Source organism: Hylobates moloch, unplaced genomic scaffold (assembly GCF_009828535.3).
Source record: "Hylobates moloch isolate HMO894 unplaced genomic scaffold, HMol_V3 SCAFFOLD_255, whole genome shotgun sequence".
In the NCBI taxonomy this organism is placed as follows: domain Eukaryota; kingdom Metazoa; phylum Chordata; class Mammalia; order Primates; family Hylobatidae; genus Hylobates; species Hylobates moloch.
This window is the reverse complement of record NW_026652530.1, coordinates 10,613-26,271: the sequence shown is the minus strand read 5'-3', so window position 1 is coordinate 26,271 and position 15,659 is coordinate 10,613. Positions and strand designations below refer to the sequence as shown.

The 15,659-nt window shown below is 42.2% G+C and overlaps 1 protein-coding gene across 1 annotated transcript; it reads left to right on the top strand.

Annotated features, from left to right (window-relative positions):
- The first annotated feature begins 3,285 nt into the window (after positions 1 to 3,285).
- Positions 3,286 to 15,372, top strand: LOC116464188 (RNA-binding motif protein, Y chromosome, family 1 member A1-like). The gene is made up of 10 exons (XM_058435009.1): positions 3,286 to 3,419; positions 5,435 to 5,547; positions 6,045 to 6,148; positions 9,141 to 9,318; positions 11,130 to 11,282; positions 12,781 to 12,895; positions 13,859 to 13,969; positions 14,392 to 14,502; positions 14,591 to 14,679; positions 15,090 to 15,372. Exons 1-10 carry the CDS (start codon positions 3,316 to 3,318, stop codon positions 15,287 to 15,289), a joined length of 1,278 nt encoding a protein of 425 aa, XP_058290992.1. The 5' UTR covers positions 3,286 to 3,315; the 3' UTR covers positions 15,290 to 15,372.
- The last annotated feature ends 287 nt before the right edge of the window (positions 15,373 to 15,659 follow it).

The following is a 15,659-nucleotide window of genomic DNA, read 5'->3' as shown; positions in this document are numbered from 1 at the left end:
ATCATTGTAACAAAAAATGATGGGCCAGGGACAGCCCATCAGGGAGGACGTAGAGAGGGGCCTTGGGAGGATATCTGCGTGGAGGGTGAGAGGGCCCTGGTTGAGCCCAAACTGAGCCCCAAGTGGTAGCCGGCCTCAGGCATCAGCCGGTGAGGGATGATGAGACAGCTGCCACTTGAGCCTTGCTTCTCATCCACTGACCTTAGACACTTCCTCCTCTTAGGAGGCTTAAGGTGCCCCACTCCTAAAATGTGGGCGTTACAGTTCTTTGACGGCCATTTCTCCGCCAGCCCATGGATGGCCTGGGATTGCTCACTGCAGTCACCTCCCTGAGGCTTGGATTCTCCATGTGGGGCACAACTCCAGGAATCAAAGGCCTCTCAGGCCCCGGCCCTAGACTGCACACCTGGCCCCCTCTCTGTTCACTCTCTAATGGCCTCCCTCCCGTGGGAAGTACTGCAGGGGATTGCGCTACAGGCTCTGGCTGATGATCTCGGGGACTGCAGAAGTGGGTACAGGTCAGTTCAGGTCACGGCTCAAAGCCAATTCCCCACAGCCCAAGGAATGACCAGCAAGATCTTTTCCCATGATGCCCTACCTCGGCGGCTGCCTCAGCAATCCTGCCAGAATGTGGGCAGTCATGGTCAGCCAACCAGCTGAAGAAGCTCTGGTGCTCGGCCTGCAGCTGGAGGCTTGACCTTCACGATCCCACAACAACTAGACTGCAGCGGAATGAGACATCCTGTATCCTCGAGAGAGAGGAGTCAGGAAGTTTCATGCCAGACCTACCCTCCCACACACCAGGTCCCCTACCATGCTGGGAGGCACTCCTTACCCAGGATGCCAATGCAATACTCCTGAATGATCACTTCATTGTGGAAGTAAAGATTGTGATAAAAGGAAAACTTTATCCTGCCCCTGGAACCCGGGACAGTGGAGTTCCTCCCCTTACCTGGCCAAGAAGGACATAGAGGAGGTACTTAAAGGACCATTTCAAGTAGCTGGGCTGAAGCATGAGTTTCTCCTTCCCAACTATCTCACTGAGACACCCCCGGGTCCCAGGGCTACCTCAACCTGACCCGGACACCAGACTCCTCCCGAAGACTCGGGCTCCTTAGCCCGACCTGCAAATCCATCATGTAGCTTAGCAGGACTTCATCATCATTTGGGATCCCGGCCAACGTCTGGGTGTGCTACACAATCTGCCTCTGGTCAAGGAGCCGCCAGATGATTGGGTGGGCATACAAGGAAACACCCTGCAACCTTGCAAGAGCACGGAGAGTGGGGGGCAGGGTACCTTCCCTTCCAGGTCCTCTGTCTCTGTCTGGCCTGGCGGGGCACCATCACAGCTGTGGTGGTCTTGGTGGCGGGTGGAGGCAGGCCCAGACAACCTTCGCTGACCAGGGGCTGGCGCTGAAGAAGTGGGCAGGCGGCTGGGGGCCGCTGTTGTGGTGTGAGGCGACTACTTGCTCAGGGTTTCTGAGCTGCTGGAGGCCCTCGTGTGCTGGGTGCTGGACAGGCTCTGCTGCTGTCTGGGTGTGCGGTCTCTCCTTCTCCTGGTCTCCCTGAGGGGTGCCCGTGTCCACCCCACGGATCCACTGTGGGTAGAAGTAGCTGCAGGGCTGTGCCTGGCTCTCCCCATGGAGCTCGAGTGGTTTCAAGGGAGGTTATATATGCTCAGGGCCTAAACATCTTTGCGTGCAGCGCTGGCAGGGGGAAGAAATTGTCTGGGGAGATAGTGCCCGCCTTGCAGAGGACAGCAGTCCTATGCACAGTGAAACCGAGTCTCGAGCACCTTGTGTTTCTGGGGTAAGCCTGCAGGACACAGACACGGGGAGCAGGGAAGTTCCATGGCTGGTATGGGCATGCATGCAGACTCCCCTTCCTCCAGGGACTTTCCCAGTGAAACGTATCCTTCAACTTCCTGCGCTGATGAAGGGTCCTTGGCGCTGCCATTCTCCCTCGTGAGTGCTGTGCTTGGCTTCCTGGCCCTACCACGTGCCCTCAGGGCACATGCAATTAAGCTGCCCTCGTACCTGCATGAGCCTGTTCTCGATTCCCCTCGGTGTCCCCCATGCCCTGAATCCTGGCTGACCCCCGGTGCCTACCACCCTGTTTCCCCCAACCCCGCTCCCGGGAGCTCGGCGCCCATCCCCTGCTGCCAGCCATCCCGAATTGGCAGCTGCAAGGATATGGCTCTGGCCCGGAAGCCGGGGATGCCCTGCGGCCTGGGACATTCACGTAGCCCAGCTCCAAGTGAAGGACGTCCAGCGAGTCTGTCGCTGGCCGGGGCGTACTGGGGCCAGGGCCAGGCTGTGCCTGCGGGTCCTCCTGCTGCGGCTCCACATTGGCCTCCTCCTTGGCCACCACCTCCACCTCTGCAGTGATGTCATCCCCCACTAGCATGCCTCTTCCCCCAGGGGTTGCCTCCCTGCTCTGGGCACAGGCCGACCTCTCCTGCACAGCCTCCAGCCTTAACATGGTGCCCTCCTTGAGGCTCCCACAGAGCAAAGCCTGTGCCACCCACCCCACGCCCCCCGGGGCCCCTCGACTCTGGAGACGACTCCCGGAGAGGCCTGCGGGCCTTGCCGTGCTGAGAAGCACGCCCCACGCCTATGTGGAACAGGGTTCCGGGGGAGCCCCACAGGGCCCTTAGCCCGCCACACTCAGAATGGGGCTCAGATACCCAGCAGGGTTAGCTGCGCACAGTAGCCCTGGAGTCGGAGGCCAAGGCCCCGGCTTCCAGAGCCCCGCTAGCAGGCACCACGGCCACCGCTGTACTTGCGAGAGCCTCTGCGCCAGCAAGGCAGTGCACACGCGTCACTGGATTGGCGACTACGGCAGTTGGCCTCCCGTGTTCCCAGGGCACAGGATGAGAAGTCCTTTGGAATGCCCCTGTGAGTACAGCATCCTCAGGGAGGAACCATGAAACTCAGTCTGTATTTGCCTAGACCTGAGAGAGAGAATTCTTGCAGGGTTTCAGCTTCTGGTGCAGACGAATTCCACCCCAGCAGTGTACCAGTCGACTTTAGTCCCACGCACCCGCCCTGCCCCAATCCCCCAAAGCCACCGCCGCTGCCCTCGCCCCAGCGGGCAGCGCTGGTCCCTCTCTCTCCCCTCTGTTTCGGCAATATTCAGTACCATCAGCCTATCCTGCCTAATGAAGTGAGATGTTTCATGTGTTCCCTGTGGTTTAATGTCTCGCCACACTCAGGAGGACCACAATTCCAAAGGGCTCCCGTCTCCTGCGTGCCTTAATCCACCGCCACCTGGCACGAGGCACAAGCGGCATCTCAGAAGAGCTACCGCGAGAGGATGGAGCCGCAGGCCAGCCAGGGGCGGGGCGCTTCAGGACACGCAGGCAGCCTTCGCAACAATTGGCCGACGCCCACCGCCTTCGCAATGATTGGCCGCTGGAGGTAGGCGGGATTTCCGGGCACGTCTTCTGGCGTCCTTCCCTCGCAGGTTAGCTCCTGGCGTCCTTCGTGCAGTTGGCCCTGTGGTGCTCCGATGCCGGATCCGTACGACCTGAGGGCCAGGCGAACCTCAGGCTCTTTGTCCTACTGAAAAGCGCCGTATTTGCTGTTGCTCTGGACAGCTCGGTCTCTCGGCAAGAATAGAAAGCGAAGGTTTGGGATTTTGCCTATACAAGCGGAGGGGTTTGCTATGTGTGGGTGTTGAAATACGGGAGGAGACAGTGGGGGGAGAACTCCTTAGCGCTATTAAGAAACTCATTTTCGTTCCACTCATTGATTTTTCTTGAGGATTCTACCTTTAACTACCTAATATGTCCGACTAGTTGTGGGAGATGGTGCTAAGGCGCCATTGTTTTCACGTGCACTTTTTGTTAAAGCGGGTTTTCTCTGTGAATGTGGTCATAATTCAAAATACAGGCAATAGACTTAACCACTGCGATTAAAAAGTTACACTTTTAGTTAGCACATGTCACGTGTCTGATGTGCTTGGGAGAAATTATCAAATTTTGACATAAATTGTGTAACTTTAGTGTATGTAGAACTATGGGGCCATAAATAATCTCAGTTTAGCCTTTAATTGTCTCCTTCGTTGTATGGCAGTATTTGAAACATGTTTCATGTATCTTTGGCACCGTAAATAATTTAAACCGAATAAGTGGGTGTAATCGAGATAAATGGAGTTAGGTAGCCTAAAACGGGAACAAAATTGATGCGCTTAAGTTATTCTGTTAACCTGGCACACTGACTTACTCCTGTAATCCTAGCATTTTGGGAAGTGGAGGTCGGAGGATGGCTTGAGGTCAGGAGTTTGAGACCAGCCTGGGTAACATAATGGACTCTTTCATTGCTATTTTCGCATCAGGGACTGGTTTAGTGGAAGACAATTTTTCCTCAGACAAGGGTTGCGCAGGGGAAGGAGGCGGGGAGGTGGACACGTTTGGGAGTGGGGGCTGGCGGCAGGTCCCCGAGGGGCACGTGGTGGGGCGGGTCTTCCGGTAGGAGCAATGTGACAGAGGACAGGTGGGGCAGTGGGGCTGCCACGGGGACAGGGAGGGGCAGCGAGGGAGTAGGGAGGATGGTTTCCGGATAAAACTGTACCCACCTCAGGTCATCCTCAGGCGTAAGTTACATTCTCCAGAAGACAGGTATTACATGTCATCCTCCGGCATCACATTCAAGCCACAGAAAGGTACGGGTGGAAGACTAGGGTTTGAGGATCTTTGACCTATTGTATATTTCAACTCACTAAAAGATTGTAAAAATATTTAAAATATTCTCTCCCTAGGAGATTTTAAGTAGCTTGATTTAATCTTTTATCCAAATGTCATGCTGAGGGTGGTGATTCAGCCCTGAAATCCCATCAGTTTGGTACTCCCAAGCCGGTAGAACACTTGAGCCCAAGATTTGGAGACTCGCTTGGGCAATATGGGGAAACCCTTGTTTATTTTTAAAAAGAGAAAAAGTTGCACGGCTGTGGTAGAAAGCCCCTGTAATACTAGCCACTTGGGAAGCTGAGATGTGGGAAGATCAGTTGAGGCTGGGTAGAGGAGGCTGTGGTGAACAGCGCACTTTGGCGACAGGAGATATACATCTCAAGAAAGAAGATATTGCAAAACATCACACGGTAGCTCATAAATAGATAGTTTTCAAATAAAATTATTTAAATGGGGGTATTCTTCATATTGCAACTTAGGAAAATTATGATAGCTTTTCTTATCTAATTTTGAGAAATGAGGTTTTTGTCAGGTACATACTAAAATGCAGCAGTTGTCCATGAAGTTAGTGCCCCTTTGCTCTGAGTGTTACGAATTTTACATATTTGAGGTAAGAAATACTGAAAATATGTCACCCTCGGGAAGGGAATTTTACTTGGATTTTCAACACAGTATGTAATAAGATTTTATATTTTTCGCTTATTTATTTTTACCTAAATATAGATAGTTTTTTTACCATTACAGCACAATGGTAGAAGCAGATCGTCCTGGCAAGCTTTTCATTGGTGGCCTCAATAGAGAGACCAATGAGAAAATGCTTAAAGCAGTATTCGGGAAACATGGTCCCATATCAGAAGGTAACTCTTAAAACCGTGTGTGTGTGTGTGTGTGTGTGTGTGTGTGTGTGTGTGTGTATTTTCATATGTATATTTCATTATGTATGTTTAAAATCTGTATGTTACGTGTATATATATATATATATATACACATATGTTTTGAAAAGATATATTTTTTTCAAAGTTCATTGTATACCTACATTAAAATGCCTTATCTGTTTTAAACTCTTATTTTGTAGTATCTGTTTGATATTTGGAAAATTCTCATAGTACCAGGTTAAGGTTCTATGGAAAGGATAACCTACTATGTACAAAGGAAAATGAGGAAAAGTAAATGTGTTGTGGAGTTCAGGAGCAAACTGGAATAAAATAGACTGACTATAGGGGTGGCTCAGTATTAAGAACAATAATAGTGATGTGAAATGCAATTATTTTTTAGTGTTGATGTAATAACTCTCAGATGGTTAGCACCGTGATGAGTCCGTTATATTAATGTAAAATGTTTTCATGTATTTGAGTTCTTTTGATAAAGGATCGAACCAGCAAATGCAGAGGCTTTGCATTTATTACTTTTGAGAACCCTGCAGATGCTAAGAATGCTGCCAAAGATATGAATGGAAAGGTAAGAGTCCCTTATTAATAATATTCTTACTCTGTTCTTCAATTAACAGTATTTCTGGGTCTTTTTAATATTACTAAACTTTTGAAGATAGTAGCATGTCATATGAAGCCATCCTCTTCTTTGTGCCATATACCTGCAAGTGTAGGTGGAAGGCTATTGGAATTGACATTATATAAATTGATTTATGGTAACCTTTTTCTATGTTTGTATTTCAATATGAGTGTAAATAGATTTTAAAAGGTTTCGAAGAGCTTTAAAACTTATAAGGAACCCTCATGTAAATGAAAGTAATAAGTCAATATTTATTACATGCTGTTAATTGAAGTACTTCCAATTCCTGGAAATACTTTTAGAGCATAGACAAACTGTAGATTGATATCTAGACAGACTCACAAAAAGGAAAGATTCTTTCTTTCTTGAAGAATATATTTTCTGAAAATATATTCTTGAGAAAGTATATTTAAATAAGACCTTTACATTTAAGGAAATGTTAAGTAGTTGAAAATAGAAAATAATATGAGAACACTGAAGTCAGATAACAGAAGAAGTAACTGACATTTTTGCCCCATCCTTGCTTTTTCTCCTAAGGACATTTCTTTCCTGTCACCAGAGTGAGCTATGTAACATGAATACCTAATTACTCCTTTCTCCAGTGTGTTTGAGGACTTGTGTTGATTCAACCAATGGTCTCTTGTCCTGTTGAGTCTTAAATCTAGGGATTGTGTGTTTAGTAAAGCTTTAAACTTTCATGTAACTATACTAATTATTGAATTCCTTTACATTGTAGTCAAGATCATTTCCTTCTGTGCCCTTTAGTGCCTTTTTTGCTTTATAACATTATCCCCATCATGCCCGGCATGGTGGCTCCTGCATGTAATCCCAGCACATTGGGCGGCCGAGACGGGCAGGTCACAAGGTCAGGAGAACGAAACCATAATGGCCAACGTGGTGAAACCCTGTCTCTACTAAAATCCAAAAGAAAGGAAAATTAGCCACATCTGGTTGTGTGTGCCTATAGTTCCAGCTACTCAGTAGGCTGAGGCAGGGAGGCAGAGGTTGCAGTGAGCCGAGATCACGCCGATGCACTCCAGGCTGGCCGCAGAGCAAGAATCCGTCTCAAAAATAAATAAGTAAATAAAATGAAAAAGTAACATTTTCCCAAACTGTTTTTAGCTCCTGTTAGTCTTTACGCTGTCCCCAAAATGTTTTTTGGACTTCTTGAGAATTGTCCTTCCCCTTGTGTGTCTCAGAAATAATAATTGATGCTTCAAAAACAATATAGATTTCATATTTTCTTCCTCATTGCATATTGTAGGTATTTTGTACTCACTGTACTATATATTAGTATATTGACTGTGAAATTGTATATATTGCATATTTAAGTCTTCCTAATTGCTTTTATTTCTGTTACATCTAGCACACTTCTTGGCACATAGCAGAAAGTAGATTTTTATTCACTCTTATAAATTAATATTTTAAGCGGTGGTAGAAACTGAAAGTTGCTTTTGGTTCATGGCTTTGTGGTAGGTATGGAGATAATTTTGACTTATGTATAGAAATCTATGATAATTTATTTTTTCCCTCAAGTTTTCAAGCAAAACAGCAGATAATTTGTGAAAAGTTTTTGTTCGTTTGTTTGTTTTTTAAGATGGAGACTCGCTGTGTCCCTAGGCTGGATTGGAGTGGGGCCGTCTTGGCTTACTGCAACCTCCGCCTCCCGGGTTCAAGCGATTCTCCTGCCTCTGCCTCTTGAGTACCAGGGGCTAGGAAGGCGCGCCACCACGCCCAGCTAATTTTTATACTTTGAGTGGGGATAGGGTTTCACCCTGTTGGCCAGGATGGGCTGTATCTCTTCACCTCATAATCCACCTGCCTCAGCCTCCCAAAGTGTTGGGATTACAGGTGTGAGCAACCACGCCCGGCCAATGTTATTTCTAAATTACTTCATCTCACATATTTTATTGTGTTAAATATGAATGTTGTATGCACATAAATGTTAAGATAGCCAGTAAAGGAGGTTCTTAGAGTTTTCAGGTGGAATTAACAGTTAAGGAATTTTGGCTGACTTGAGAACACGGGGAAGGAAGCAGCCATGGGCAAATCTGGGGAAAATATTTTGAGCCCAGAAATAACGAAAGAAGTTTCAAGGTAGGAACAACTGGCGATGTGGCTTCAAGAGGTCTTGTCAGGGATTTAAGTCCTTCCTCCAAATAACAAAAGCCATGTAACTTTTAAATCTCGTTATTAGCTGAACTGCTTTCAAAAATTGCTGTGGCCTGTAGAAAAGATTACAGTGAAAAATGTTATTGTGAAATTAATTAGGATATTTAAGCATTTCTGAGAAATTACATGAAGTACCATATTATGAATTGTTTTTTAGGGGCACATCTAAGGCAATATAAGAAATGAGTAAGGCAAAATACTTTAATGAGATCAAACAAGGATCACATTTACAGAAACATTTTTAGAGTAAATGTAGAATTGTAAACCATATGGGGACATTTTATGTAAGTGTTAGCAAATCCAACAAGAAACAACCTATAATGACTAATGTGACTAATCACTCTGAAAAAGTAAGCTCATTGTTTAAAAAGGACACAGGTTTCGTTGGGACAGTGAAACTTTAAATGAGTGATGTGAATACAAAGATGAAGTGGATTATATATTGTAAAAAACAGATGTGCCCCATTCTTCCATAGAATGTGTGATGGGCGAATCTTTTTTTAGGTTTGAGGTTTTTTTTTTTTTAATAATGGAGGAGTTTTCAAGGAATTTGAATAATAGAATTTGTGTTTGATCCCTTAATGGAAGGCACGTGCTCAGTAAATGTCTCAAATTTGGCATTGCGAAAGATGTGTTCATTTTAGGAGTAAAATAATTTCCTTTTGGAGAGAATACCTCAAGTTGAACTACAGTTGATGTAAAAATGTTTGTAAAATGTGCTTACGTTAAATGTGCCAGTGTTAACTGATAGTACCGTTAATACTTGTAGTGTTTGGATGGAAAAGCAATAAAAGTAGAACAAGCCAAGAAACCATCTTTTCAAAGTGGTGGTAGGTGGAGACCACCAGCTTCCTCAAGAAACAGAAGCCCTTATGGAAGTCTGAGATCTGCAAGAGGAAGTAGTGAAGGAAGAAGAGGGTGGCTTCCCTCCCATGAAGGACACTTAGGTAATGTTTTAAAATATAAAGATGGAACCATAGGACTGAAAGAAAATAAGTTTGAAGATATCGAAATTTCTCAATTTTTTTATTTCCTTTATGGACAGAAAATTAACTTATTGATAAAAAGCAAAATTATTTGTAAGTACTAAAGGTGTATTATAAGAATGATTGAAGTAATATCTAAAATTTGTTTTAAAATTGTAATAAGTTTGCATTGAAGTAACACACAATTCAAACTGAGTTGTGTTTATGAATGCTGATTGCCTGTACTTAACCGCTTTTCTGCAGAACTCATTTATGTGGATTATATTTTAGAGTTTTCTACTTTGGGGCCCAGAACTTCATATCGGTTGTATTATCAAAGGACTTAAAACTTTCCAACAGGAAAAAGTAACTCAGTACTTAAGATTGATTTTGTAGTATTTGTTTTCTTGCGTATACACGTGCCAACATCTGTGCAAATCTATTGCTTTGTAATTTTGATAGGGAGAGTTTGTACATTGGCCTGCCATAAAGCATTTTCAATTTAAGAAATGTAGAACTTTAATTTCAGAAAAGAGTCTGTGACTCTGGAAAGGTATAAAAACGACTGTTTCACAGACACGTATGTATCTTTCTTTGCTGGAGGACGAGTCACTGAAAATGATATTTATTTTCATGGTGAAACCCTGGCTCTCCTAACACGGTGAAACCCTGTCTCTTCTAACGATACAGAAAAATTAGCCTGGTTTGGTGGTGTGCACCTGTAATCCCAGCTACTCGGGAGGCTGAGGCAGGAGAATCACGGGAACCTGGGAGGCAAAAGCTGCAGTGAGCCAAGTTTATGCCATTGCACTCCCGCCTGTGTGATAGGGCAACAGTCCAAATAAATAAATAAATAAATAAATAAATAGATAGATAGATAGATAGATAGATAGATAGATAGATAGATAGATAGATAAAATAAATAAATTAAATAAATAAATAAATACACCTGTTGGTTAACTTGTATTATCTATTAACCGACCTTCAAAACTCTAACAATTAACTGGGAGTTTTAATCACCAGATGTGTAATTAAGTGGAGATGTTTTTTCAAGTTGAAATTGCAGTGTTTGCTCCATTTTAAGATGCGTAGCTTCATGGTTATTTTGTCTCCATTGATCTTGAGGGTGAGGTTCAATTATACTCTGCCACGTACGAGAATGTGTATATATATTCTAACCTGTAACATCACCTGGCAATTGGCATATATCTACATTTTTGTAGATATATAAAATACTTTTATATTATTTAACATGCAATTGTTAAAGACTATTAAAATTTAGCATAGTCTAATCTGAAAATTAGTGTCTCGTAAGGGAATTTTAAGAATTCTATATTGTCTTCACAGATTTTAGAGACGATGTATTTTCCTGATATGTCACTTCTTGGTATTGGAAATATTTGAGTTTCTTTGGATGGAATTTAGTTTATCTTTATGATATGCTTTGAATATTTTTCCTCATTACAGAATGATATAAACAGTCATTTATCATTTTTCTTTTAATATTTTTATGCATATTATATTTATATATTTTGCGGATAGATTTCTGCCCCCTGTTTTCCCACATCTCTGTCTCATACCAACATATTATGATACTTGAGTATGTTTCTAGATTTTCTAAATGGACGTTTATTGCTTGAAGTGTAGTAATATCATGTAGGAATGCTAATTTTATTAGCTTAGACAAATGTGAATTTGTTATAAAATGTAGAAAATATTTGTAAACGACTAAAACTCAGCCATTTAAGAAACAATGATGTTAGTTAACTAAAAAGATTTTGTTTGAAATACAGATGATGGTGGATACACTCCTGATCTCAAGATGAGTTATGCCAGGGGACTCATTGCAGTGAAAAGAGGTCCCTCTTCAAGAAGTGGAGGTCCTCCTCCTAAAAAGTCTGCTCCTTGTGCTGTGGCAAGAAGTAATAGTTGGATGGGAAACCAAGGTAAATGCTACCTGACAGAAAGACCATAGTTTTTGTATGAGTAAAAAATGAGCTCTTTTACCTGAATGGTTAGCTTTAAGTTCATTGAGCAAAAGAGAAGTGACACATACATGAGCATAACTACTGATTGATAGCTTTTATTATAGTTTCTATCTCACTAGGTACATTTCAGATTTATGTTGAAGGAATACTTGAGCTTCCGATTGCAGATCAAAGAAGTGATTAGAGTGAGGCCAACATTCCTTTTAATCCTGTGTTTGCTAGAAAATTCCCCTTAATTTTTCTAAAACTTCCTAGCAGTATTCTTTGATGGTAGACTTCTTCATGTAATTAATTCTTCCATTTCCTAGATCCCCTGGAAGTGGTCCCTTGGTGTCCCATTCTAAAAATTGCTTGTTCAGTTACTTTGTTGGGTTGGAGTCTTGCTCTTACCAGGCGTGAGTGCACTGATGAGATGATGGCTTACTACAGCCTCAAATTCCTGGGCTCAAGAAATTCTCCTGTTTCAGCCTCCCGAGTTTCTGCAACTACAGGCATGCACCACCACACCTGGCTACATTTTTTTCCTATGTTTTTGTAGAGAGAGGATCTGACTACGTTGTCAAAACTGTTGTTAAAGCCCGGGGCTCAAGCGGTCCAGCTGCCTCAGCCTTCCACACTCACTCACAGTGTGAGCCGCTGAGCCTGGCCATGCAGCTTCTGAGACCTCAGTAATGCGTATGTGCAAGGCATACTCACTGCTCATATGAAGATTCAAAAGAACCACAAGAGCATTTAGTAGACAAGGAGTCATTGGGCTGAAATATTATTTAAAAATAAATTTCAAGGTTTGAAAGGTAGACATGTAGGAGTCCAAAATTCTTAAATTAAGTGGATATCACAGAAATGCAGAGTTGTGAAATACAGGTGTATGGAAGTCAATAATTGAGATTGTACCGCGACGTTTAAGCATTAACGCAAGATCCTTAGTGTAAGATTTGAAATTATTTGAGGAGAGCATTGAGAACTAAGCAACACGAGGTGAGCAGTAGCATTGAATAGAAGTAATATGTTTGAGAAGGAGAATTGTAAGACTGCAGACTGAGCAGAAGAAAACAAGACAATAAAGACAAGTTCTTAGCAAGGAGGTTTAAGCAGAACAAATTAAAGTTCTTACTTAGTCCTCCATCCTAATATGGAGGAAATTAAAAACTGCCGTTTTCAATTTTACATTTCGTATGTAGAGTGTCGGTGAAGGGAGGTATTAACCACTACAAATGAACTTCTACCTAAGAATTAATGTTTGGCTTCAGCTTCATTGGAAGAACTGGCCTTGTGGGAGCCTTTGGATTATCCAAAGCCATAAGAAACATTCACAGTATCATGACTGTCTAGTAATTTAGGAAACAAAGAACGGAGTCACAGAAGAAATAATTTTAAAAAGTTATTTGAGAGAAGGGAAAATAGTGTTTCAGATTGGGTGTTCTTTACATAATGTTCCATCATTTTAATGTTAAAGGTCCCATATCACGAAGAAGAGAGAATTATGGAGTTCCTCCACGCAGAGTAACAATCTCTTCCTGGAGAAATGGTCCTATGTCACCGAGAGATGATGGTTATGCAACTAAGGATAGGTAAAGGAAAAATTAAAAAACACAGTTGATTTTTTTTTTTTTTGCTGTGGTGATGAAATTCACATAACAAAATTAAATATTATAAGGTAAACAGTTAAGTGGTGGTTAATACATTCTGTGTCATGCAACAACTACCTCCATCAAGTTCCAAAACATTTTCATCACTCCAGATTGAAACTCCAGCTACCAGTTAGGCAGTCCCTTCCGTTTTCTCCCTTTCCTCAGCTGCTAGCAAACACCAATCTGTGTTCTGCCTCTGAACTTACCTGTTGTGGGTATTTAATGTTAACGTGATCAAACACGACATGACTTTTTGTGTTTGTCTCCTTTCCTTTTGCGTGATGTTCTGAAGGTTCATTTACGTCATAGCACTTCACTTCTTCCACAAGCTGTTAAGCCATTATTTTATCTGGGATGTTTCCACCCCAGTATTTCTATGCACCAATATGTGTTTGAGTACACTTATTCAATTCTGGGTGTATATGAGTGGAATTGCTTGGTCCTGTGTTAATTATGTTTGTTTTCTTGAGGAACCACCACATTTCTCCATGGTAGCTGCATCATTTTCCATTCCAACCAGCATTGCATCAGCGTTCCAATTTACCTACATCCTCTCAATCACTTGTTATTTCCTGCCTTTTAAAATTTATTGCCATTCCAGTTTGTGTGTGAAATATGTTATCTTATTTTGGATTTGAAATGCATTTTCTGCACCCATTAACTCATCACGCACATGTACCCTAGAACTTAAAGTATAACAAAAATAAAAGAAATGCACTTTCTGAATCACTGAATATGAATGTCCGTCCCATGTGCTTTTTGAGCATTCATTTGCCTATTTTATTTGGAGAAATATCTGTTTAGATGTTTGGCCTTTTAATTTTCTTTAAGTTGTAAGTTAGTCATATATTGGATACTAGAAGTTGAAAATTTAAAATTTGTTGCTTAAACTTACGCGCACAGAAATCATCCAAGTTCCCGAGAAACTAGGGATTATGCTCCACCATCTAGAGGCGATGCATACCGTGATTATGGTCATTCTACTCGGGATGAGCATGCCTCCAGAGGATATAGGTACTGTAACTTTTTCTGGATTTGTCAAATAAATTTCTTAAATTGTTCATTCCAGCTAACATTGTATCAGGGTTCCAGTTGATCTACATCCTCTCAAACACTTGCTGTTTCCTGCTTTTAAAATCTATTGCCCTTCGTGTGTGTGTGTGTGTGTGTGTGTGTGTGTGTGTGTGTGTGTGTGAAGTGTGGAAGCTCCTTTTGGATTTGAAATGCATTTTCTGAACCACTGATTATGAGTATCTTTTTCATGTGCCTCTTGGGCATTTGGGCATTTTGGGCATTTGGGCTTTTTGGGCATTTTATTTGGGGCAATATTTATGTAGATGTTTGGCAATTTAATTGTGTTTAAGTTGTAATTTAGTTATGTTTTGGACACTAGAAGTTGAAAATTTAAAATTTGTTGCTTAAACTTGTGCACACAGAAATCATGGTAGTTGCCGAGAAACCACGGATTATGCTCCACCACCTAAAGACTATGCACACCGTGATTATGGTCATGCTAGTTGGGATGAATATTCCTCCAGAGGATATAGGTAGTATAATGTTATCTGGATTTATGAAATAGATTTCTTAAATTGTTGGTTCTGGCATTAAAAACTTTTTTTTTTTTTTTCAATTTAGTAATCGCGGTGGCTACAGTGAGGCCCGTGGTAGAGATCATTCTGAACATCTAAGTGGAAGTTCTTATAGAGATGCATTTCAGAGATATGGTAAGGGTCCAGGATGGACTCGTAAATTACAGAATTTTATTTAATAGACCAGATTGTTATTTTAATGAAATTCTAAGGAAAATTATAAAGGACATATGCAACATGTTTAAGTATTGAGTATTCATAACAGTATAAAGCATAGGGAATGATATGAAGGTGAGAACTTCAGTTCACGTTAAGAAAATGTGACTCAACATTTACTTTAGAGTTAAGGTTGTTAAGCTTCAAAATAATACTCTTACACTTCTTTTAAATAAAACGTTCTGACCATTGAAGGCTTGATTAATATCCTGTCAACAAAGGCAGAGGAGGAAAGCAGATATTTCCAAATAGTACTTTAATTCATGCTTTAATGATAGCAGTAAAAATGTTTAAATGTAGTCCAACATACTATTTTATCAACCCTGCAGGGGCCTCTCATGGTGCACCACCTGCACGAGGGCCTCGGATGTCTTATGGTGGAAGCACCTGCCATGCATATGGTAATAAAGGAGATAGATGTGGCAGAAGTCGGGAGAGTTACTCAAGGAGCTGTGGTGATTTTTATTATGGTGATCGTGAGCATGTTTGCGGAAAACGCCAAAGGAATCTGCCTTCCTGCTCCTCGTGAAGCATATGGTAGCTCAAGTTATGTGGCATGTACAGTAGATGGTGGGGAAAGTGGATCTGCAAAAGGAGACCTAAGTAGATATTAAAGCACGTGTTCCAAATAATAGTTACTGCATGCCAAACCTTGTTTGCAAATCAGAAATTGAAATGTTATTTCTGCATCGTTACCTGCGTATTACTAAGAGAAACATATTGGTTTTGTGGAGAGAGGTAGATACTAACTTCCTCCATGAATGTTTCGAGGTATTCAAAGGAAAATGAATTTTTTTCAAAGTGATTTCATACTTGTTGATGCTATTTGAAAAGTGTTTAGATGTAATATCTACCTTACAATTTTCACAATAAAATTTTACATGTAATGCGAAGTGCCT